Source organism: Zingiber officinale, chromosome 9A (genome assembly GCF_018446385.1).
Source record: "Zingiber officinale cultivar Zhangliang chromosome 9A, Zo_v1.1, whole genome shotgun sequence".
Taxonomy (NCBI): Eukaryota; Viridiplantae; Streptophyta; class Magnoliopsida; order Zingiberales; family Zingiberaceae; genus Zingiber; species Zingiber officinale.
The window spans coordinates 115,804,458-115,831,234 of record NC_056002.1 but is presented as its reverse complement, the minus strand read 5'-3'; the positions used below and the strand labels follow the sequence as shown (position 1 = coordinate 115,831,234).

The 26,777-nt window shown below is 38.6% G+C and overlaps 1 protein-coding gene across 1 annotated transcript in view; it reads right to left on the bottom strand.

Annotated features, from left to right (window-relative positions):
• LOC122019494 (thiamine pyrophosphokinase 1-like) overlaps window positions 1-26,031 on the bottom strand; it is a 28,166-nt gene extending 2,135 nt beyond the window's left edge. The window contains exons 1-5 of the mRNA XM_042576957.1: window positions 25,973-26,031; window positions 7,790-7,998; window positions 7,584-7,680; window positions 6,095-6,167; window positions 5,638-5,739 (exon numbers count right to left, since the gene is read on the bottom strand). Coding sequence (XP_042432891.1) covers window positions 5,638-5,739; window positions 6,095-6,167; window positions 7,584-7,680; window positions 7,790-7,998; window positions 25,973-26,031 — 540 coding nt within the window. The remainder of the gene's footprint in view (window positions 1-5,637; window positions 5,740-6,094; window positions 6,168-7,583; window positions 7,681-7,789; window positions 7,999-25,972) is intronic.
• Between the last annotated feature and the right edge of the window lie 746 nt (window positions 26,032-26,777).

Sequence of the window (26,777 nt, the reverse complement as noted above, 5' to 3'; positions counted from 1 at the left end):
ATTTACTTGGTTCGGAGCATGTGACGACTCCTGCTCTAAGGTCTGTGATCATTGATCGCTTTCGTTGAGTAACCACTATAGTATTGAAAAATCTATACAAGTTTAGATTACATAGTTGAAGCGTACAAGTATTGCATAAAAAGAAACTTGTTACCCAACTTGGAGAATTTGATCTGGTGTTATCGAATTGTTTCCGGAGCGCGCGCAGGAGCTGAAGTTGTTTTGAATGATTTGTTATTATCGAAGCTGCTAGTTGAATCCCTTTTTATAGCCAAGTTGGACGTGATCCAGATCCACTGATCTCGGGATCACTGTTTGACTCGACGTTGATCGATCGACCGATCCAGCCATTCGGTCGACCGAACCTTCTGAATCTGCCCAGCTTCTCGTCCAGATGTTACTGCTTCGGATAAAGTCTTCGTTCGGTCGACTGATCCCGCCGTTCGATTGACCGAACCCTCGACGCTCCTCGGCTTATCTGGTCTTATCAACCCGATTTGAAGTTTATCCACCGTTCGATCGACTGAACCTTCCTATTTGGTCGACCGATCACTCAGTCTACACTTCATCGCGAGCCGAAATCTGATCTTCTAGCTTAGGGATTCGGTGGACCGATCCGAACGTTTGGTCGACCGAACAAGACAAAATCCGAACCTGTAAAATTATTAGTTTCCTGCAAAACAAAGTTAGAATAATAGTCAAGCAATATATAAAAAGTAACTTTGACAGCCTTCGGACTGTCCGGTCCTGACTTGAGTTTCGCTGAAACTTTAGGTCGAACCGACGCCTACTATTCCTTAGGGAACGCGTCCTCACCTACTCCTCTTAGGAGAAATTACTTTTTGTCAGACCGGTCCTCTAGATCATCTGGACTTTTGCTCAACGTCCGAGACTTTAGGACTTCATGCTGAATGTCCGATCCATGACCCGTCAAGACTTCCACCTGGTGTCCGCAACCCCCAAGATTTTCACCTAGAGTCCTCAACTTTAGGATTTCGTCCAAAGTTCTCGACCAGTCAAGACTTTGCCCAGTCCCCCGAACTAGGACTTCGTTGCCTAACCGTAGCTAGGACTTTCCACCTGCCTAACTGCAGTAGGACTTTTCTTTGCCCAAGATCACTTAGGACTTTCCTACACATTTAGTTCAACTTGTTAGACAATAAGATAGCTTAACTTTGAACACCTTTGTCATTATCAAAACACAGGTTCGATCGTCTGATGCTCTTTGCACCAACATAAGACTGTTCATCTTTATCTATTAAGTATTGACAAAGATGGTCATTTGACTGATAACTCTCCTCAAAATGATTCGAAGCAAACATAGCTTAGAGAGGATGCTCACTTGTTCCTTCATATTCAGAATTGTATTGATAGTGAGGTAATTTATGTAATTAATCATTGTGAATTTGTTAAAAAATTAATGAATTACTTAGAATTTCTATACTACAAAGCATTTTACAGTGTGATAAAACAAGATCAACCTCCGACCAATTATTTTATAGCATTCAAGAAGACATATGAGGAACTTAATATGATGGCTCTTTAGCCCTGATGTGAAGGTTCAACAATGCCAACGAGAATAGATGGCTATCATGGCCTATCTCCGACTTTAAGTCTGCTAAGTCTCTCTGATTATGAGGTCTTCTCTTTACAAGATGTATTTAATCGTATTCTCCGTATAGAAAATACTGCACCTGTTATGCTTAGTGGTGCTTTGGTGAGTCGCAAGAGAAATTATAAGTCTGGAAGATCAACCAACCATAGTGGAAACAAAGGAGGTAACTCACAAGACTTTAGAACTCGAACGTCGAATTCAGGTGGTATTGTGTGCAACTTCTATCGTAAACCAGAACATACTAAGTTTGATTATAGAAAGCTTAGTATAAAAATCAACAAAAACACTTGACCTATATTGCATCCACTAATGTTGCCTCTGATAAAATGATCCTTTATGAATTTGCCAAGTTCTCAAAATATCAGGAATCACTCAAACCTTCATCTCCTTCTGTCACTACTATCGCTGATTCAGGTAAACAAAACGCATGTCTTCTTTCCTCATCCTTCAAATGGGTCATTGATTCTAGCGCCATAGATCATATGATAGGTAATTCTAATCTCTTTTCTACTTTTCAATTGAAAACTAACACTTCTACGGTTACTTTAGCTGATGGTTCTCTGTCTTATGTTCGTGGGTCTAACACAATTAATCCTACTCCTTTCTTCCTTTGTCCTTTGTTTTACACTAACCTAATATGCCCTTTAATTTGCTCTCTATCAGTCAACTAACTCGTAATCTCAATTGTCGCATCTCATTTTTTCCAGGATCTTTTGATGAAGAAGAATTTTGGTAAAGGGCATGAGTCTGGAGGCCTTTATATTCTTGATACACCGCCCCCAAATTCTTTTGCTCGCTCGAGTGTCATTTCTCATTTTGAGGCTTATTGTACGTTGGGTCATCCATCTCTTCCTTTGCTCAAAAGCTTTGTTCACAATATGGTAAGGTGGCGAGTCATGTCAGTTTGTAAAATATTACCATCTTAGTTCAAGTCCTAGAATAAATAAACGTGCTACTATTCCTTTTGAATTAGTGCATTATGATATTTGGGATCCTTGTCCTATTTTGTGTAAATCTGGTTTTAGGTATTTTGTTATTTTTGTAGATGATTATACTCGTGTAACTTGGTTATATTTAATAAAAAATAGTTATAAGTTATTTTCTTTGTTTTGTGTCTTTTGTGCTTAGATTAAAACTCAGTTCAATGTGTACTTTGCAAAGTGATAATGCTAAGGAATATACATCCGGTTCATTCTAGTCTTATATGACTCAGAATGACATGCTTCATGAAACCTCTTGTGTTGATACTCCATTCTAAAATGGTGTGGTTGAACGTAAAAACATACATCTTCTTGAAATTGCACGAGCCTTTTTAATTCCAAATGAATGTTCCCAAACTTTTTTGGGCTGATGCAATTTCTACAGCACATTTTCTCATTAACCACATATCATCCTCTGTTCTTCACGATGAGATCCCTTACAAAATCCTTTTTTTCCAATAAATTGTTGTTAACCCTAAGATATTTGGTAGCACTTGTTTTGTTTAAGATGTTTGTTTGCATATCACTAAATTAAATCCTAAATCTTGAAGTGTATCTTTCTTGATTATTCTCATCTTGAGAAAGATTATCGGTGTTATTATACCGGATCTTATCTCAATTGATGTTATTTTCACGGAGATACACCTTATTTCCCGTCCTCACTTATTCCGACTTGTCAGAAGGAGGAGTTGGATTTGTTGATTATTATATTACATCCTCCGCACCCGTCTTAGAACCGACTCCTGCCAAGCCTCCTATTATTCAAGTTTACTCAAGACGTCAACCTCTTGATTCATGTCCTACACCTACTCTTCGTCATCAGATCAAGTCCCGAGCAATGATCTTTCTATTACCTTACGTAAAGATAAACATCACTGTACTTATCCTACTTCTTTTGTTTCTTATAATGGCTTGCTGCCTTCCTCGTGTTCTTTTATTGTTTCACTTGACTCTATCTCTATTCCTAAAACGTCTGTGATGTTATATCTCATCCTAGTTGGAAAGATACAATGATAGAGGAGATAATACTTTAGATGGCAATGACAATTCAGACTTGGTCGATCTACCTTTTGGGAAATGGGCTATTGGATGCAAATGTGTATTTGCAGTTAAGGTTAATCTAGATGGATCGGTTGCCAAATTAAAAGTTTGTCTTGTTGCTAAAGGCTATGCTCAAACCTAGGGTGTGGATTATTCTGACACTTTTTCTCCGGTCGCAAAGTTGACATATGTGATTGTTTATTTCAATGGCTACTACTCATAATTAGCCTTTACACCAACTTGATATCAAGAATGCTTTTCTTCATGATGATCTTTAGGAGGAGGTGTATATGGAGCAACCTCCTGGGTTTGTTGCTTAAGGGAGTCAGGGCGAGTTTGTCGTCTTTAGAAAACTTTGTATGGTTTGAAACAAAGTCCTTGTGCTTGGTTTGAAAAATTTAGTGAGGTTGTTAAAAAAGTTGGTATGATGAAGAGCCTGACCATTCTGTATTCTATAAGCAGTCAGTAGCTGGTATCATTCTTTTAATTGTGTATGTGGGTGATATTGTTATCATTGGGAGTGGTACTACGGAAATCTCATATCTTAAATCTTTCATTCATACTCAGTTTCATACGAAAGACTTGGGGTACTGAAGTATTTCTTAGGTGTTGAGGTTATGAGGGGGTAAAAAAGGTATATTCCTATCTCAGAGGAAATATGTTCTCGACTTATTACCTAAGATAAGAAAATTGGGGACAAAGCCTTGTAGTGCTCCAATGACTCAGAGCATGCATCTTACAGGAGAAGGGGAACTATTTGAATATTCTGAGAGATATCGAAGGTTGGTTCGGAAGTTGATTACCTTACCATAATCTGGATATTGTATATTCGGTTAGTATTTTTAATTAGTTTATGTCATCTCTAACTGTTCATCATTGGGTACCGTTAGAACAAATTTTCTGTTACCTGAAGGGAGCCCCCGGATACCTGATAATGTATCGTATATAAAAATCATGAGCAAACTCATATTGAATGTTTTTTGGATGTAGATTGGGTAGGTTCCAAAATGGATAGATGATCTAATTCAAGTTATTATATCTTTGTTGGAGGAAATTTAGTCTTATGGAAGAGTAAGAAGAAAAACGTTGTGTCATGATCCAGTGCAGAGTTAGAATACAAGGTTATGACATAATTTGAGTGTGAGATAATGTAGATATATCGACCCTTGACTGAAGTAGGACTTAAAATTATAGTACTAGTAAAATTGTGGTGTGATAACCAAGCTGCTTTTCATATTGCATCGAATTGTGTTTCATGAGCGAACTAAGCACATTGAAATTGATTGTCACTTTGTTCATGAGAAAATTCAACAAAACTTGATTTCTGCATGATATATGAAGACTGAAGAACTCGGGAACATCTTCACAAAAGCTTAAAGTGGAGTTCAGGTTGATTATCTTTGTAACAAGTTGGGTATGATTAATGTCTATGCTCCAACTTGAGGGGGGGTATTATATATATATATATATAATAGTTACCATATTTATATATAATATTTGTTACCATGTTATCTGTGTATATTAGGTAACATAAATAGGTCAATTAGGTAAATTTGTCAATTAGCCTAATTATAATTTCCTAAGATAGATTTTAATTTGTATATAAATATGCCTACTCTTCAATAAAATATGTATTCTTTTTCTCTCAATCAACCATAGTCATTACTTGAATATACATAGACTCATAATAAAATGCTAAAATATAAAACTACTAATGTGGGACTAATCCACTGGATAGAAAACCTTAATAATATAACACCTTTAGCATTTTTGAATGATGTATACAATTAATTGTTTTCTTTCATTTCTTGCTCATGGAAGACACATCTTTAGGATTCGGAACATAAATTCATCAACATACTGGATGTTTACTAACTAATGCTTCAAGTTATCAACAGATATAATAAACAAGCAGCTGATCATGGTAGCTTGTGATACGTTTACAATCATCAACTAAAATATGTAGAAATAAAAAAAGAATTAAGCATGGTCGCAACTTACATTTGACTTATCTAGTTCATCTATAGATTCGCAGATATGAGCAACACATTTGTGTAGATCTGTGGTGTCCTGATCGTTTGATAAATCATCTATTGGGACACCCTACAAAAAAAAAGAGATACTTTAATGCCATTCAGTAACATTATTTTTTAAACTTTTGCAAAGACTATGTATGCTAAACCATGCAACAGAAAAATTACAAATGAAATTATAAAATAGAATCTACATATACTATATGTATTATTTTGAATTCATAGTGCATAGTAGCTTAATAATGAGAACCCTATCATATTTATGGAATTTTTAAGAGGCATTATGTTTAGATATATTATACTCCAAATGACAAAATTGAAATATTATGTTTAACTAAAGTTTCCCATGATAAACAAAAGGTTAAGCACCTTTCAGTGACAATAAAATGTAAACAGCCATGATAGGATAACCTTAAAAGACCTACCAAGTTAATATAGAATTCCTTCACTTCTGGCCTTATTGAGTCCATGTCACCCCTAATTATGTCTGGTTTGTACCTTGGGAAGGAAATGAAAAGTGTCAGTAGCTTCATACAAGTTGAAGGAAAATAGGCAAATGTAAATATGAGATGCAGCAAAAATGGCAAGAGTATATAATATTTAAAGAAGCAAAAATCACTCTTCCAACCATCTGAGATTAGCACCACCAGAATCATAGTAAGTTGCCTTATTTTTGACATAGAGAACTGAGATTAGGCCATGATCTAGAACAGACAAATGGTGCCAATTTACAGCCTTGGCATTGCCTATTCCTCCTAAATTGCCTCCTTACATCAATATATAAATAGTAGCATGACCAGATTTTGAGGAAGTAAAGACTTAATTGGCATAAATTGAACAGCAAATTTGATTTCTGTACTCTATAAAATGAAAAGGTCCTATATTTGAAGTCACTTTTCCCTATGCACGGTCCCCCTATTCGTTATCCTTACCATGAGAGTACAACAATATAATTAACATGTTTATCAACAAAATAAAAAATTTCAATAGAAGGAATAACTGTTAATTCAAACAACACATAACTAAATAACAATGTCTAGTCACTATCACCAACATGATTAAATATGATTTGGTTCTTATCAAAAGAAATTTACAATTTATTTCTGTATAAAGGGTTTAAGTAAGAAGTAAACAAAAAGTAAAATCAATTTAACAAGTCAACATATAGATTAATACCCAGACATTAATTGATGATCTTTTTTTGTTTTCACAAGTCTAGTGGTGCATGAGAAGGTTTACAATTTCATTCCAAACTAGAGTCAGTGTCAGTCTTAGACCAGAACGAATGAGTTACAGTGCCATGTCGACAAGTTGATTCATGGTGCCATAGGCAGTGGCGAGGAGAGTCGAAAGGAGGAGGAGAGGAAAATGAGGCTTATGGTTATTTCATCGAAACAGTGAGTCGTCTCCCACTGGGCCGAGAGGCCAAAATGGAAAAACCTTGTTTTCAACAATAGGGATTGGAATAAGTTTCACAAGTTAATGGTTTTTAGGTTCACAAGTTAATGAATCTAGTGGGTTATGGGTTGATTTATAAGTTTATATGAGTGCAGAATCTTCAATGGTAGGGGGATGACAAATTCTTCTGGATTTCTTCCTATACTGAAACATGGACGAACCAGTTTATTTGTTTCATACCATGTTCTTTGAGCTAATGAGAAGATTAATTTGTTGTCAACGAGACAAATGTTGAATAAATGAATGTCATCTTATCTCTCTTTTTCATCTAAACAATGTGATTTATCTTCTACCATCGCCTCAGACAGAGAAAAAGAAATGTAAAATCACGCACCTCACAAGACAGAAAACCAAATCCAAATTTTGTTCTAAAATAGCTATAGCAGTTCATCGACCAATTAATCAATACTAGGCCTAAAACGAAAAGTCCGAAAGACTTAATAATAAAACCCTAACCTGTGGCGAATTTCCATCGGGTCTACCTCAGGGAACAACTCGGGCATGCCGTCGTACACCCGATTCGCCCCTCCATCGGCGAAAACGCGGAGCCTTGCTGATCACACAAAACAACCCGAGCCCAATGTTATCAGCAGCACCGACAACACCAACGAAAATCCAAGGAGAAAGAGAGGCAGGGGCGGCGAGGGGGTTGACGAGCTCACCGTGGCTCCAAAGCACAGGCGCGAACCGGGGTAGGCGCTGGTTTAGAACGACGAGAGCGTAGAAAGAGGAGGCGGCTGCGTCCGCCGGAGGGCGAAGGAAAGTGGAGGAGTGCCTCATCGCCTCCATCGTCCGCCGCGTCTCGCGAGAAGCAGGAAGCAGCTGAGGCGGCCGACAATTTGTTCGATTATTTTTCTTGTTTTGGTATCGTCTAACCCATGCCGTTGACTTATTCAAATAGTTCGGTTTTTTTTTTTATTTCTATGTTTATATTCGTGTAACGGCGATAATCAATATTTTTTTTTGTTTTTACATTTTTCCTTGACGTTTAGCTTTTTATAATCTAGGAATCAGATTAATCCGGAAGTTGATCGATGTTCGCTTAATCTATTCATCAGGTAAATCTGAAAGCAAATAAATCTAGAAATAAAATCACTCCTGACATAACAGCTCAGCCGTCTAAGTAGTTTGAGTAAATGACTCCTACCATAACAGCTCAGCCGTATTCATAATTTAAATACGACGGTCGAACTGATATTAGGACATCTCTAATAATTATAACTTTAAATATTTTTTTTAATGATCTCAATATATTATATTAATAATATAAAAATTTATTAAAATATTTTCAATAATTAAAATTTTTTTAAAAAAATTTTATCCAATTCATAGCAGTTATATAATTTCATATATTACATCAATTTCAAGATATAAAAAATAAATTTAAATTTTTACTGCTACCTTTTAACTACAAATTTTAAATCTCACTTATAATAATTAAAAACTTTTATTTAAATTTTTAAATTTTATAAATCTTTCATAAATCTGATATTGGAGGAGATCATATCCTTGTTCCCAGATTCTTATATCCCCATGTCTTTTTGTTGATCGGACGGTCATGACATTCTCATGATTTGTATTACATTCTTGAGATGTGATTTAATTCATCTGATCATTAAAGGAACATGGGATACAATGTGATAAAAGGTGATTCGTTCGCCCCCAATGCTCCCGTCAATCCGTAACAGGGACATGAGATACAAGAATATAAGGACAGAGGATATGATCTCATATTGGAGATGCTTTTATCCTACTTGAAAATCAAACCTAGATATGTGAATATAGCGCCTAGCTTTTATCGTTGCACTGTGAAGAGGAGAGCATTAAATTATGACTCCATTATAATTTTATGGCCATCTTCAACGTCACCCGTTGGATGGAAGAAAAAGATATTCATCTAAAGGACATCTCCTTTTAAAAAACAAATCACTAAAAGGGAATATTTTCTATAATAAAAAGGGATATTTTCTATAATTATAGGCCGTTAAAATTTAAAAATTTGTTAAAAATTTTATGACGATTTCCCAAACTTCTTAGATGGTTATGCGATCCATCCACATCACATGGATGGTTTTGGGATTGTCCTAATTGCATAGCTCACGTGGATTCATTTTCCATTTTATCCTTTCCAAATATCGTGTGCGTGGTCGGGTGATTACCCGAAGCAGGGATGATTTAAATGATAATCCGAGATATCTCACTGAACCACTCACACATTTTCCTATAAAAAAAAATTCTGACATCACCTCGCTCCCACTTCATCTTCGAAACCGGAAACCCTATTTCACACATGTGAAATCGACCTAAATATCTACTTTTACTTAACTAATCCGCCTTCATTTAGTGTTCATCGGTTCCTTCACTAGCATCACTCACGCCTCACGGTGACGACATGATTTCCCTATTATATTTGAGAGATATCCTGAGATAATCGTCTTAAAAGTTATATCATTTATTTATAAATAAATTTACTATTTGAATGTACATTCTGTATATAAATGATTTAATTTTAAATTCAATTAATGAAGTTCACAATACAATACATACCATGAGAGAAAAGTGAGTATCTAATAATGTGTAATTATATACATATTGAAATCTATTGGTGCAATCGACTTCCAAAGTTTTGATATTTATTTGACAATATGTTTAATGAAGCTTGGTCAATGTGGACCTACTCAACCTACTCAAGTGAGAAGTCTGGTCAGGTCAAGATTGACCAAATGATTAGCAAGTGGTGAGTAATCTATCAAGTGACTGCAAGTGATGAGTATTGTTGAGAGATTGTTGGCGCAATCATCTCCGGGTCAAGGTTGACCAGTTGACTAACCTCGAGTGGAGTCGAGCTTGAGTTTTGATGTTTGGACAATATGTCATGAGCAACATATTTGGACAATATATTGTGGGACATATGTTACAGAAGTCAAGTAGGTCATGGAGGACTAGTACTTGATTGGTAATGTCCTAACTAGGGGTTAGGCAATGATAAAGTCCTAATTGTGATTAGGCAATTAAGTTCAAGTAGATCAAGGAGGATCACACGTTGGCAAAAGAAAGCTCTAATTGCGGTTAGGCAAAGGAAAGTTCAAGTGGATCAAAGGGACCGCATGTTAGATAAGTAAGTCCAAGTGGATCAAAGAGGATCACACGTTGGCAAAAGTAAAATCCTAACTGCGGTTAGGCAAGATGAAAATCCAAGTTGGTCAAGGAGGATCGCACTTGGTGATCAGAAGTGCAACGAGAAGTTGGCAAAGTCCAAGTGGGTCAAAAGATTGACCATACATTTGGTAAAGAAGTCCCAATAGAACATGATTGACCGGAGGTTAGGCAAGGAAACCCTAGACTTAGGTTAAGCAAGTCAGGGTTGTGTAATCGATCAAGTGATCGATTAAGTGTTGTGTTGATCAATCAGTGGATAGATTGACCACATTTCTCCGTGACTCAGAGGAGTTCTCAATCGATCAGTGTATCGATTGAGTGCACTTCTCCGCGATGTACATAGGCATTCCTAATTGATTAGGTGATCGATTGAGTAGCGTCAATCGATCAGCCGATCGATTGGGAGCCTATGCTGAATAGATTGGGAAGCTACGTTAATCAATTGGGAGAAGCTCACAATGAACATGGATCGATCAGGTGATCGATTGAGCTGCGCCAGTCGATCAAGTGATCGATTGAGCTGCGCTAGTCAATCAGGTGATCGATTAGGCACATTTTTGTCATGAAGCACGGTAGTTTCCTAGTGAGAGCGTGATCAATCAAGAGGAGCTTAATAGATTAGGTGATCAATTGCGAGGAGAAGAAAAGAGTCGTTACGAGGTTTGGATGACTGATATGCTCGGATCTCATGTGACAATCGATTAGGGGTAAGACCAATCAATTGGAAACCCTAGATCGAGATGTATAAAGGCATTTGTAAAGATTCAAATGGATCTCCTCTTCTATGCTTCTTCTCCACTCTTACCGCTAGTTCTTGGAATATTTAAGACAAAGTACTGTTGTATTTCTAAGTCTACAAGAGGCATCTACAATCTATAAGAGATCAAGCAAGATGTTCATTGTATTGTCCATTCATTTCCTTATTGTATTTTCTTGTTGAGAGCTTGTACGAGGTTTCTCCACCTCCAGAGTGTTTTTGAGATGAAGTATTTTCATAGTGGAGAGTGTATTCTATATGGATCCTTGGATTAGTCACCTCGTTGAGGTGGATACCAAGTAAATCTGGGTGTTAGTATTGCTTCGAATGTTTTTCGCTACAACAAATCATCGATGAAGCGATTGAAGCTAATCACCCCCCCCCCTCTAACTCGCTAGAGTATCCTAACAAGTAGTCTACCAAGTGACTACAAGTCTAAGCAGGTTAAGGTGACGTGATGCTTGGTAAGAGGAAAATCCTAAGGGGAGGTAACCTTAGGTAATGAGAAGTATTGGAGGAGTGAACTTCAAGCAAAGTGAAAGTCCTAATAAGTGAAGCTAGATTCTAGTGAGTGAAGCTAGGTAGTGAAAGTTCTGATGAATGAAGCCAGACAATGGAAAATTCTATGGGAAGATAATCCTAGGTAATGAGAAGCCTTGGAGGAGTGAACTCCAAGTATGTGTGACCAAATGACGGTCGACCAGACCAATAAATTTTGGTAAACCTAAGTATAGTTTTGCCAATAATATTTTGCATTATTATTGTCCCCTCGGGATGGTCTAGTGGCTAATGCATGATATGTTGCCACCATAAGGTTTGGGGTTCGAATCTCGACAAAACCGAGGTAAATGTCTTCCTTATGTGTTAGTCACTATTCCAAAGATTAGTAGTCGCCCGTGATTTACCTCCTCTATGTTGGTCCTGGGATGGGTTGTTGGGGGTGAGTGTATTCGCCTTTTGCCACCATTTTGCATTATTATTATTGCTGTTGTGGAAATTTAGTATTGCAGGAAAAGTCTTAGTGGATCAGGTGATCAGACACTGAATAGAGAAAGTTCAAACATGTCTGGTGAACCAGATGTTTGGTAGGTGAGTTGAGGTAAACTACTGGAGGTAGTGTGGTGAGGTCGTGTCCCAATAGGGACAAAACTTAGGCGTTGATCCAACTGAAAAAATCAATGGAGGTTTCTAAGTTGAGATTATGACAGTCTTTACTGTCTTAATCATAAATACTATATTTATACTAATCTTGTCTTGTAGATCTATGTTCTAACTCTATTTTTCAAGATAAACTTTATATCTATTTTTGCAAGATTGTTCCATCGACGGAAAAGGTCGTTTTGTTGATGGAACCGTGAAAAACTAGAGCAGCAAGATTCAATTTAGAGTATAGATGGAATTACAGTTTCGTCGACGAATCAAGGTGATTAGTCAACTAATCAGTGGATTCCAAAATTAAATCAAGATTCAAATCAGAGCACAAAAGGTAAAAAGAGATTCAGTCGATGGATCAAGGTGATCAGTCGACAGAACAACATGATTTCCACGATTAGACGGATCAGATCACAACAAATAAGGAAGAAACGGAGGATCAGTTGAGGGATAGGTTTATCAGTCGACGGATAGGTTCAGTCAATGGAATCCTTTATCAGTCGACAGAATGTGACCTATAAAAGAGCCCTTGAGTTCCGAGCTAGATACAACTCTTTATCTCTGATCTACTTTGCTCCTGTTATGACTGTCCGTGCAAGCTTTGACAACTCTACTTTGAGAAGATCTCCAACAACTGCGCTACATCTCTAATTAATTGTTATTTTTGGTAACTTTATTTTTTCTCTTGCGCTTATTCTTTGAAGATAGTAGGACTATTACGATCATTATATCATACTTGTAGGATCTTGCTTCTTCAGAAGAATTATTTTAGTATGGCCCAACGAAAACGGTTAAGGATCACGAGCCTTGGAGTAGGAGTCAGTTGGGCTCCAAACCAAGTAAAAATAATCGTATCTTTAGTTTTGTTTTCTTATTATTTTTGCTATAAATTTTACACTAATTTTCTTTTACTTTAACGAAAAAGAAAAGATTTCAATTGAACAAGATGCACCCCCATCTCTCGTCTTTCACAATCCAATAAAATCTTCCCTAGTCGATAAATTGATGAGATTGAATATCATCGATTCTGTAAGACTAGCATATGTTATGCTTCTTGGTTTATCCAAGCAGTCGGTTCTCACTAGCTAGAAACATTAGGATGTTGAGAGTTAACATGTGGATGCTAGTTATGGGTAACTAGTTCATTGGATGTGACTTGATATGAGATTTTTGTTGATGCAATCGACCTAGGTTTGATCGGTACGATCATGGTTTTGATGTGTGTGTCAAAGAGTTTAAGTTAGGCTTTTATATGTGTTTGATATGTGTGTTTGAGTCTTGCAGGACTTGGTGAAACACACATGAGAAGCTTGGTATAGCTAAGCTTGGGAAACTCATCCTAAGGCTCGGATCTTTGAGTCGGTGAAGGATGGTATGGAAGACATCCAGGGACCACCGGACAAGGAGCAATGGAGTGGAGCCGAGGGAACCAGACTTCAAGGCAACGAGAAGGATGACACGGAGAGAAGCCGCAGGCTCGGGAGCATCTGAGGGACGAAGTCCAAGGAAGAGGACTTCAATGGCGACTCTGGAGAGGATGAGTGTGAGTGTGTAACCAGGTGCAGTCGATTGCACCAGTCGACTGCTAGTTTTACCAGTCGACTGCACCAATCAACTAGTGCAGTCGACTGACAGCGAACAGAAGCATTCTGTTCGCTCAGCCAGCAACGACCAGTCGATTGATAGTTTTACCAGTCGACTGATAAATGATCATTGACAAACCATTGGTGCTGCGAAGTAATTGTTGGCTACCTCCAACAGTAGCACCAATCGACTGATGGTTTTGTCAGTCGACTGATGCTGAGATGAGTTGATATGTTGATCAACTCTCTTGTCTTATTTAAGAGAAGCTTTGGGGGCATGAGGGAGGTTACTAATGCTTATTGAATAACTCCTAGTCTTTGCCCAAATCTTCCAAGTCTACTCTCTTCCTCTCAAACCTAAACTTCATCATTGTAAAAAGGAAGAGATCCTTTGTGAGAGGTTTGCTCCACTGAGAAGGAGAAAACTCTAGCCAGAGATTGTCGTGGATTGATCCATTGAAGGATCAAGGGTTCGTCCACCTCAATGACACATCATGGAGAAGGAGTAAGCAATCTCCGAACCACGTTACATCGAGCTTGTTAGCGATTTGGTATTCCTTCTTTATTATTTTCATTAGTTAGTTGTATTTCCGCTTGCACACAAACTTTTGTAGGAGAAGCAATCGAAATTGGGGGTGACCTAGTTATCCAACCCCCCTTCAAGTCGATCACCGATCTTGTCACGCCCCGGAGGAGTCCCTGTCCGAAGAAATTTCGACAGCATCTCCCCTGTACGACGGACAATCTGAAACTTTACTACATCATCATATACCTCAGACACATGCAGCTGGAATAAATAACAATAATAATCAAACCATAACATATAGACATCCACGCAGTTTAATAAGCAATGATAATAAGACTCAAAATCCACCCTACTCAACTACACTCATAAAGCTCAAAACCGATATCCTACTCCACTACACTCGTAAAACACAAATCACAACAAACTTACCTCTTCTGCCCTCTAGGCAGGCATGCAGTAAAACAAGTCCGAATAAAAGTCATCGACAAATAAAAACAATCCATACAGGATCCAAAGTATCCAAACATAACAAGTCTAAACATAGTCAATTAAAGAAAACTCAAGGACCAATAGACGTCCTCGTGATCAGCAGGGGACTAGCAACTGGAACTCTCTCCTGACAGCATCAACCTGAAAATAGTAAATATCCACGGGGTGAGTCAACTCCTCAGCGGGTAACAACTGATATACATAGTAGAGAAATAACATCTAGCACTAATCATGCGTACAGTCTCCTGATATAAGAAGGATAAAATGCAACTGTAGTAAACAGGAGAAAACTGTACTAACCAGGACCTGGTACAAGGATAAACAGTCCGAGAGGTATAGAAATCCTGTATACATGTCAAGCATGACATCCAACCAATATGCAGCAAATAAATGTAGCAAACACAATCACAAGAAATAAATGCATCAATGCGTATGATGCCAATGATGCGTCCTGATCACCCCTGACGCCAGTCAACCATCTCACACACAATAGTGAGACAGAGTGGGTAGGGCTGTGACAACCGTGCACTCTGTCGTCACTGCTCCTGATGAGTGACCGAGTGGACGGGATGCTGTCGGAGTACACCTATCCTCCTACCCCAAATCATAAATGGGGGAGCGCAATGCTCTCATCTCCCGGTACACGATGACGGGGAGGAATCTCTGCCGGCTACCACGCTGCGTCACACTACCCATGAGCGGACCAACGAAGCCAAATAGAGTCCTTGCTGCAACACACTCTGCCTGAATCGACCACTAACCCATGAGTGGTGGTGTGTGCAGATCCATGTAACTGACGATGTGCTCAACAATAATAGAGTGAACTATCGCACAGCATGCAATCATGCAAATGGTGCATGTCAACAACCACAAAATATCCTGAACTAATCCATATACATACATAAGGTGCACCATAAGTCAATGAATCAAACAACGGTACACAGATCAGATAAGGTATACAACCTAGGTCCTGAACATGGTGAAGCATGGTATGTCACTACCCCCTATAAGCATGTATAAGCAGGTAAGGAATACATGAGATGCAAAACAAGCAATCAACCAAGCATGTAATAAGTATTGGGTAGTGACTAACCGAAACAAATGAGAAACATAATTATTGCAATTTGTAAAAATTCACTACTATGCATATCAAACGACATAAAATCAGAAGTACCCGCCCCCAATCGAAAAAGTCCAATCCGATAATCGAGATACTTGTCTCGCGTCAAAATCCTGTGTCACCAATATATATATTTTTATTTAGCCAAAATTCTCATAAATAGCCCAATAAAATCTCTAACCCTAAATTAGGGTAAAACCCTAATCATATTACCCTCATCCTTTCTATAACCAAACTACTACATACCAATATATTCTAACACTAATTCCAATACCTTCATTGATCAATTAAACCCAACTCACCCATATCAATAATCCAACAGCCAAAGTACCAAAATCAGTTGCTAAAGTTAGTGTTTACCTCTAATATAGAGGCAGGGCAGCAAAACACTCCCCTGTGATCTGTGAAGAAAGAGTTCACTGTTCCTTCATCAGCTCAACACCAACATCCATAATTAGCCAAATTATCCCTGAAATGCACTATTATCCGAAATTCAACTTACCTCAACCGTGACCTAAATCCACCGCAAGGAAGGAATGATCAAGAACAGAGAAAAAATATCCAAGCTCTGATCTGGAAACACAGTAAGAACTGATCCGAGATCCTCCTCCTGGTCCAGAACAGCAAGAAGATCACAAGGGAAATCAATCACACGATCCCTAATTCCACAGCAAGTTAAATCGCCTACCTTAAGGATCACTGCTAGGGCAAAAGGTGGCGTCACTGTGATAGACAGAGGGTGCTAGGGCACCTGGTGCGTCGGCGATGGATCAGCTCTGCTCTGTTCAGCCTCAGGTGGTGGCGACGCCTGATGCGGCTCGGGAAAGAGGAGAAGACAGCAGTGAAGATGGCTAGGGCTCACGATGGCCGGCGCTAGGGCTGTGGAGTGCAAAGATGTGGCCACCGGAGAGAGACGGTGGTCGTCGGCTTCCGGCTAGGGCACGTGGCTGGAGGCGAGGGCAGAGGGTGTCAGAGGAGAGGAAATCGCGGCCGGTGCTAGGCGACGGCGTCGGGAGTGGAGCGTCGGCGCTAGGGCAGAGGTAAGGTCGGCTGCCGGCACTTGAAAGAGGAGAAGAAGAAGAGAATATCGGGCTTGGCCGATAGGTTAAATCGTGAGGGGAAGGAGAAAACCGCCACTTGTGGCGGTTAGGGCAAGGGATCGACGATCATCGGGCGCGCGGAGAGGAAGGATCAGGCACGCACGGTTTCGGCGAGGAAGAGAAAGAAAAGAAATAAAGAAAAGAAGAAAAAGAAATAAAAAGGAAAAGATAACTTTTCCTCGTTAAACTGGGGTAGCCTAAACAGACTTTTCCGGCCCCCGTTTTCATCCCCGTTAACTCGTCCATACGAGCTCCGAAAAATTCTCGAAAAATTTCCAAAAATTCTGAAAAATTCCCTTATTAATATTCACCTATTTTCAGTATTTTACAGATCTACCTACAATTGGTATCAGAGAGAGGACGCCCTTCAATGGACTAATCGTCGAGAAGAGCACTTCATCAAAATGGTCAGTTCAAGCATCCATCCACCCAAATTCGAAGGAGACTTCTATTTGTGGAAAAAGAAGATGGAGGTATTCTTCGAAACCAATTTTGATATAATGCTAATTATAGAAAATGGTTTTGAGATGCCTAGGGACCAAGAAAATAAGTTAATTGAGAAAGTAAGGTGGAGCATGAAGCAAAGGGAAGAGCATGTAGCAAACTCAAGAGCAATGCATCACCTCCTAAGTGTTCTTCCCCAACAAGAGGTGACTAGGATTGGAAACTACACAAGCGTCAAAAACTTGTGGGAAAAGCTAGTGGAGCTTCATAAAGGGACATCGGAAGCAAAACTAGCAAGAAGGGATCTTCTCCGAACTCAACTCAACAATATCAAACTTGAAAAAGGAGAAAAGGTATCAATACTTCATGCTAGGTTAAAGAAATTTTGAATGGACTAACAAGTGTAGGTGAGAAACTTTCAAACTAAGATATCTTGATGAAAGTCATCAATACCTTCCCAAGAACCTCGACATGGAGCTCTATTGTAGATTCATTCTACATTTCAAATGATCTAGAGAAGAGCTCTCTAGATGAATTATTCTCAACAATGGAGCTTTACGAAACAAGAGTTGAAGGATTAGATGGAGAAGCCAATAGATCAAGAGGAGTAGCCCTTGTGGCAAACAAGGGAAAAGGTAAGAAGAAGAAGTCTTCATCCCCACCATCCTCTGACTCCAAAGAATCAAGCGCCTCAATGGATAGCGACCAAGAGATGTATATGGTAAGAAAAATGAGAAGAGTGTTTAAAAGATTTTCATCTAACAAATCTCATGCTGGGAAATGTTCAAGAAGTAAAAGTAGGACAAGGAAGATCATTTGCTATAATTGTCAAGGAGAAGGGCACATAAGGGATGAATGCCCCCTTTCGAAGAAGAAAGAAGAAAAGAAGAAGGAAGAGAAGAAGAAGTCAAAAGAAAAGGGGAAGAAGGTCAAAATCCTAAAGGCTACATGGGATAATCCATCATCATCGGAAGAAGAAGAACATCATGTCTCCCCACTTTGCATTAATGGGAGTTGATGGCATTGCCTCCACCTCATCCAAAAGAGAAGAAGGAAGGAGCTCAAGTGAAGATGAAGAAGAGAGCTCAAGTGAAGGGGGAGGTCATGTTGGAGCAATCTTGCACAAGACATTACTCATTGTTGATGTTTGGTTAAATAAGTTTAAGTTAGGCGATAATTGTGATCTAACATAAATGTTGAGTGAGCAGATACGAAGGAAAGACCATGTATGAAGACTTGGCAAGGAAAGTCCCGGAGGTGCGGCCTCTTGGCAAAAAAAAAAAAAAAATAGAGGAGGCTTAGCATGACAAAGCCTAAGGAAGCCCTTGAAGGCAAGCGCAAGGATAAGGAGTTGCGGATATGGAAGCATCCTAAGGGCTCAAGGCTGATAGAAGGTGCTTAGAGGCATGAAGTCTAAGCTAAGGAAGTAATTCAAGTATGTAATGTAATGAAAATCTCAAAGTGGAAAACTGTTGTAAATTTCAAAAGATATAAGGTATCAGTCGACTGGTACGCACACCAGTTGACTAGTACCAAAACACAAAACGAACAGAATGTCAGGAGACTGTTTGAAATCAAGCACCAGTACCAGTCGACTGGTAGATGACCGTTATGGAGTGACGACTGAAAATCTCATTAAATCTCAGTGTCGTTGAAGCTTATCAGTCGACTAATAAGTATATCAGTCGACTGATGTCGGGAAAAAGGTATAAAGGAAACTCTTGAAGCTGGGAGAATACACACTGTTAAAATACCGGAAAAAATGCTCAAAAAGTGATCTTCAAGCCTACAGATTCTCATCCTCCTCCTCCTAATTCTAAATCTCATTTTGTAAAGAGGAAGAGGCAATCTTGTAAGGGGTTCTCCATCCTCGTTTGTGATTCGAGAAGGAGAAGTTTATAGTGGAGCTTGATCATATGGGTGTGTGCCTTGGATTAGTCACCTCAAGGAGGTGGAGACCAAGTAAACCAAGGAGTTAGCATTGTTTTATTATTTTTTCTTGTCTTTCTTCTGTCTCCATGTGCTTCCGCTAACAAGTTATAGGTGATAAATCAAAGAAAGGTTATTCATCCCCCTCTAGCCGAACGCAAAGGTCCTATCAATTGGTATCAGAGCTTGGTTCGCATCGGAAGCAACCGAAGCATCAAGATGGCATTTCAAGAGGGATATAGCACCGCTCGACCACCTTTCTTCGATGGCAATGATTTCGCATATTGGAAAGGTAGGATGGAATATTATTTGATGAATGATATTGAAAATTGGTTAGTGTTGTAGATGGATTTGAGAAACCAAAAGATGGATCAGGAGCACCTCTTCCAACCAAGGATTGGACAAAAGAGATGACAAAGAAGGCTCAAGCAAATGCAAAAGCCACAACAACCTTACAATATGGACTCTCAAAGGAGAAATTAAGCAAAGTAGGACCATTCAACTCCGCCAAAGAGCTTTGGGAAAAGCTCATTGAATTAAATGAGGGATCAAGCGAATCTAGGAGGGTCAAGAGAGATCTCTTGTTGGGGCAACTTCAAACCTTCACCATGAAGACCAATGAGACCGTGAGTCAAATGCATGGAAGATTCAAGGAGATAGTGAATGGACTCCATGTAATAGGTGAGAAAATTGACAATAGGGATCTACTGAGGTATGTTCTCCAATCTTTTTCTAAAACCACTTAATGGTTGATGCATATAAGGTATCTAGAGATCTTTCCTTGGTTAAGCTTGATGAATTGTTTTGTAAGTTTGAACTTCATGAACAAGCTAATGTGATTTCAAAAGAGAAAGGTATAGCTCTTATTGTAGAAAAGAAGGAAAAGGAAAAGAAGAAAGAAAAGAAGGTGGAATCCTCATCATCCGAATCCGAGCAAGAATTATGAGATAGTGATGATGAATGTCGACAAGTGAAGTGGCACATTATGTTAAGAAGATGATGGGAAGATCAAGGAAATTCACAAGAAAGGATGTGAAAAAAATGTTTCAACCCTCAAAAGGTAAAAGTAGTCAAAGTTCAAGTTTTAACACTAATGTGATTTGCTATGGATGTAACAAGAAAGGACACATCAAACCAAATTGTTCGGAATTGAGGAAGAAAGAAGAAAAGGAGAAGAAGAAGGAGAAAAAGAAGAAGAAAGCCATGGTGGCGCAAGGTACTTGGGATACACCAAACATTGATTCATCGGATGAGGATGAACTATGCCATGTTACCCGACATATGGCATTTATGGCATTTGAAAATGACAATGAAGAATCAAGTCAAGAGGAAGTGTCAAGCGAAGAGGATTCATCAAGTGAGGAAGAATCAAGTGATGAATCATCATCAAGTGACGATGAGGTAAAAGAATTTCCCAAAGTAGAATTTCTTTACAAAAAAATTGCTCATCTCAAGAATGTGTTTGCTAAGTCACAATCTAGAGTGAAGACCTTGAAGAGAAACCTTAGGACCATTAGAAATGATGCATGCATGTCTAGTGAGTCAAAAATGCTCAAGGAAGAAAATGAAAAATTGAAGGATGATGTGATTGAATTAAGAGCATGTTTAGAGAAATTTACAAATGGATCCAAGTATCTAGATATGATTATTAGAGATCAAAGAGCTGTTTACAACAAAGTCGGAATAGGATATAGACCTAAAGAAAAGGAAATTGCATATATGTCTCTAATAAATGGTACTAGAAATGATACACTTAGAAACAAAGTCAAGAAGAATCTTAAAGGCAAGGTAAAACAAGCTTGGGTGCCTAAGAACTATTTGAATGACATTTTTGAATCAAGTGCATGGGTACCAAAGAGTTGTGTGTTTTATGTTATTTAGGTAGAAGAGAAGAAGGATGTAAGTATGTGGATTGTGGATAGTGGTTGCTCAAGACACATGACCGGTGATGTGAGCAAGTTCTCCACAATAAATTATATAAAGAAAGGAACAGTATCATTTGAGAATAGTGGGAAGCTCAAGATTATAGGTAAAGGTACAATTGAGGTATCACCTACAATCATCATTCATAAAGTCTTATTGGTTAAAAATATGGGGTTTAATTTGCTTACTGTTAGCCAATTATGTGATGTCGGATATAATGTAGAGTTTCATCCCGATGAGTGTTTAGTTAAGCACAAAAATCTTGAGAATGTTGTGCTAAAAGGATTTAGAAAAACAAATTTTATTATGTTGATCTTTCATATGCTTCTAACCCTTCTATTAAGTGTTTGATATCAAAAGAAGAGGAAGGATGACTATGACATAGAAGACTTGGACATATCAATATGAGGAACATAGCCAAGGTTGCCAAGATGGAGCTAGTAAAGGGACTACCAAAAATCAAGTACATCAAGGACAAGTTGTGTGATGCGTGCCAAGAGGGTAAGCAATCAAGGTTATCACACAAAGATAAAACTTTAACTAGTACTTCATTACCACTAGAATTATTGTACTTGGATCTTTTTTATTGTTATAGAACACCTTCTTTGATGGGTAACAAATATTGTTTGGTTATAGTTGATGATTACTCTAGATATGCTTGGGTTTATTTCTTGAAATATAAGGGGGAAACTTTAGAAACAATTGTAGGATTTACCAAGAGGGTAGAAAATGAAAAGAACCTCAAATTTGATAAAATTAGGAGTGATCATGGTGGAGAGTTCGAGAATTTGAACTTTTTTAAGTTTTGTCTAGAAAATGGCTATAACCATGAATTCTCTTGTCCAAGAACACCTCAACAAAATGGTGTAGTGGAGAGGAAGAATCAAGCTTTACAAGAGGCGGCTAGAACCATGCTCAATGCATATTCCTTACCGAGCTATTTGTGGGCCGAAACGGTTAATACCACTTGTTATATTCAAAATCGTGTCTTGATTCATAAGTTTTTAGGGAAAACACCTTTTGAATTATGGAATGGCATAATCCCTACAATTCACTATTTTAAAGTCTTTGGTTGTAAGGTCTATATTCTTAATACCAAAGATAACTTAGAAAAATTTGAGGCCAAATCCAATGAGGGAATTCTTGTTGGATACTCATCTACTAGTAGAGGATATAAAGTATACAACAAAAGGACTCAAACGGTTGAGGGATCATCCAATGTTGAGTTTGATGAGTCCACTAGTACTTACCCTAGGAAATCATCTATTGATAAGGATATAATTGAACAAAATCAAGTCATTACTCAAGAAATACAAAATCTATATTTAGGGGGTATCGATCAAGGGGGAGGAAGAGATGGTTCAGATGATGAAAGAAACAATGTAAACAATGATTCCCCCAAAGATGATGATTTCATAACTTCGAGGACCGTAAGGCATCATCAAGATCATCCTATTGATCAAATAGTTGGAGATGTGGCCCAAGGAGTAAGAACTAGATCATACTTTAGAGATCATACTAGTCAAATTGCTCTAATATCATAATTTGAGCCAAAATCAATTGATGAAGTCTTAATTGATACGGATTGGATTCTAGCAATGCAAGAAGAGTTGAATCAATTTGAAAGAAGTGATATATGAGAATTGGTTCCAAGACCAAATGATAGTACAATTGTTACAACAAAATGAGTGTTTAGAAACAAACTGGATGATCAAGGAAAAGTCACTAGAAATAAGGCTAGGTTAGTAGCTAGGTGCTTCAATCAAGTTGAAGGACTTGACTATGATGAAACTTATGCCCCGGTTGCTCGATTAGAGTCCATTCGGATACTATTAGGATATGTCACTTATATGGGTTTTAAACTTTATCAAATGGATGTAAAATCGGCATTCCTAAATGGGTTCATTAAGGAGGAAGTGTATGTGGAACAACCACCCAGATTTGAAGACATAAATTACCCAAATCATGTTTACAAACTTAAGAAAGCGTTGTATGGGTTAAAACAAGCTCCCTGAGCATGGTATGAAAGACTCTCATCCTTCTTAATCTCCAAAGATTTTAGAAGAGAAACAATTGACCCAACCCTATTTTTAAAGTCTAAGGATGGAGACATTTTTGTTACACAAGTTTATGTTGATGACATCATTTTTGGTTCAACAAATAATGAACTTCTTCAAGACTTCATTAAACATATGGAAAGTGAGTTTGAGGTGAGTCTAGTTGGAGAGCTAAGTTTCTTCTTAGGATTGCAAGTCAAACAAACCAATGAAGGAACTCGTGTCTATCAAACAAAATTTGCTAAGGAACTTATCAAGAATTTTGGTTTGGAAAATGCTAAGGTAGTATATACTCCTATGGGAACTAATACCAAAATAGATAGTGATCAAGAAGAAAAATTAGTAGACCCAAAGTAATATAGAAGCATGATTGGTAGTTTGTTATACCTAACCGCTAGTAGACCGGATATACTCTTTGTGGTAGGTATGTGTGCAAGCTAACAATCATGTGCCAAGGAATCTCATTTAGTGGAGGTAAAGAAAATTTTGAGATACATCAAGAGTACCCTTAATGTAGGTTTTTGGTACCCTAGGACTCGAAATTTTGATTTGATTGGATACTCTAATTCTGATTATGCGGGTTGAAAATTAGATAGGAAACATACTAATGGTGGATGTCAATTTCTTGGATCCTCCTTAGTAAGTTAGAGTAGTTGAAAACAACCTTGTGTTGCCTTGTCCACCACCAAAGCCGAATATGTAGCTATGGGTAGTTGTGTAGCTCAATTACTTTGGATGATGCATACGTTGGAAGATTATGAGCTTCACTATTCCAAAGTTATAGTGTTATGTGATAATGTTAGCACCATCAACTTAACCAAAAATCCGGTGCACCATCCTAGGACAAAGCATATTGAAGTGAAACACCATTTCATTAGAGATCATGTGGCAAGAGGAGACATTGTACTAAATTATGTTGATTCTAAGTCAAATCTTGCCGACATATTTACCCAACCTCTACCGGAAGCGGAATTTATCTCACTTCGAAGAGAACTTGGTAGGTGCTTTGTAGAATAATGGATATAACATTGTATGATCCCATATAACATTAAAATCTATCTCAATGCATCTCATAAAAGCCCTTTGGAGTTTTGTTTGTGTATTTTGCTTTAGACATTATGTGAGATGCTTAGGATGATGTAATTGGTTCATCATGATACATTACTTTGAGCCAATATGACATTTGGTTCCATTAATCCTTAATTGGACCAATCATTGGGAAGGCTTGTGCAAAATTAATGTGTACATAGCTCCTTGAATATGATTGGAAATTTCCTTCAAAGGCACAATTATCATATCTTATTATATGTAATTTAGGATGCCATGGAAGAATACCATAGAAACACATGCAAGAAAGGCATTCTGATCTCGTATAGGTACAGCAACTATAGGGAAGTCCTAATTAGAACTTTCTCTCAAGGATATATTACATCATCTAGCTAGTTTACTATCTTGTGTCAATCTTGGAATCTGAGACTTTTATATTTATATATATATTCTCCAAGTATACACTGCTAAAACACACATCACCAATTTTTGTGAATTTTGGAGGTCTGTAGAATTCTTGGTAAGTTTTTGAAATTCGAGTTAGAATTAAGCTGAAATTGGTATCAGTTGACTGGTAATAGTGATTTTTGCGAACAGAAACATTCTATGGGTTTTTATCTCAGGTATGGGTTTTTATCTCAGGTACCAGTCGACTGATCGATACATTAGTCGACTAGTATCATGGTTTTATATTATTGCGGGTGACAGATGGCCCGACGGAAACCCTAGTTTCTCAGCTGCTTGGTGTCGCCTGCGCTTCCAAAGCCTTTTCTCACCACTTTCAGTCATCCTCGGCAACCTACAGGCTCTCCCCTTACTTGATCTACCTCGTATCTCCCTTCTTGCCGAGTTCTCCCTTCCCACCTTCCCTCTAAGGGCCAGTGACGCTCACGGCACTAGGGCTCCGATCTTTGGCAGTCAACTCACATTCCTTTCCACTCCACCTTCGACTCCAGTGAATATGGAATGACGGTAACGATCTTTCACGAATTTTTCTTCATTTCATTGAAATTTTTGTACTAATCCTTTCCTTGTGCTTGCTTCTTGTGTTGTCTTCTCTTTGTTTATGGTTACATTGGGTTCATATGCATTGCATTTCCACATTTAGGGTTAGGCAAAAACACAGGGTTGGCTAGGGGACCTCCCGGCAGTCCGCCCCCGTGCCTTCGGCGAATAGGTTTCATTCCGAAGTCGCACGGCAACGGTTCTCCAATATTGATTTTTCTATGATGAACTATCGGTATCTTAATCAAACTTATGTTACTGAGATCGTGTCGGATATCATGGAAACTATTCTATACTTTGAGTTAGATAGGTTAGTTCATTGCATGCATATGGTAAATCTGGATCTGTGAAGGAAATTCTACAATAACCTGCATCCTAGTGCTAGCGGCGGTCGTGCATGGGTGTCTCGTGTAGGCGGTGTAGACATTGAGTTCACTCCCAGCATTCTCCAGTCTTTCTTAGGGTGTAGGGCTTATGATAGCACATTTCGTGTTTTCCTACGGTTGTTGAGCCTTTCACTGATTCATTTTCTCATCTGTCGGTCGAAGTGATACATCAGTATTACTTCAATGCTCCCCGGGCTCCTCTGCGGCGCATCTTCGATGCCACACATATGTTCCCACAGTAACATTCTTTATAAGATTGTTATTGCGTGTATCCTACCCATTGTCACTAGGGGCAAGCCAAGATTCAGTTGCCCCATCTGGTCTTGATGTATGCTTTGGAGCATCGGCTCGATATCAACATCGCCCTTCAGATCTTTGAGTCCATCTTGCACTTCTCTAGTCCTATCCAGGGAAAGTTCTACATGCCTTTTTGCCACATCCTGACTTCCTTCTTTGCATCTCGGGGTATCGATGTCATGAGGGGTCAACAACATCAGTTATGTAGGGACTATGATCAGATTGGGGCCCGCCAGCTACCTCTCGCAGGGATTGAGAGACGCCAGGGGTGATGGTATGGCGTGCCCAGGCTGCAGATGATTCTGACGATGAGGAGGCGGTGGACGTCCCTGCTCCACCACTGGCGCTAGATCTGGCTCGTGTAACCGTCGAGGATCAGTTGACTCAGCTAGAGGAGACCGTACGCCAGGGATTTCAGGAGTTTTGTAGTTTTCGACAGGATTGGACTGCCTCTCAGCAGCGTCAGACCGAGATGTACGAGATACTGCAGCGCTAGGATCTAGCTTACCAGGCCCCTCCACATCCTCCTTCTAGTGATGATCATTAGGCATGCTGCCTTTGTTTCAGTTGGTGTCGAGATGTATTTTGGCACAAATAGGGTTATCTCTTGTTTTATCTCAAACACTATAATTCATGACTATGCTAGGTGTATGTTATTGTATGCTTTCTACAACAT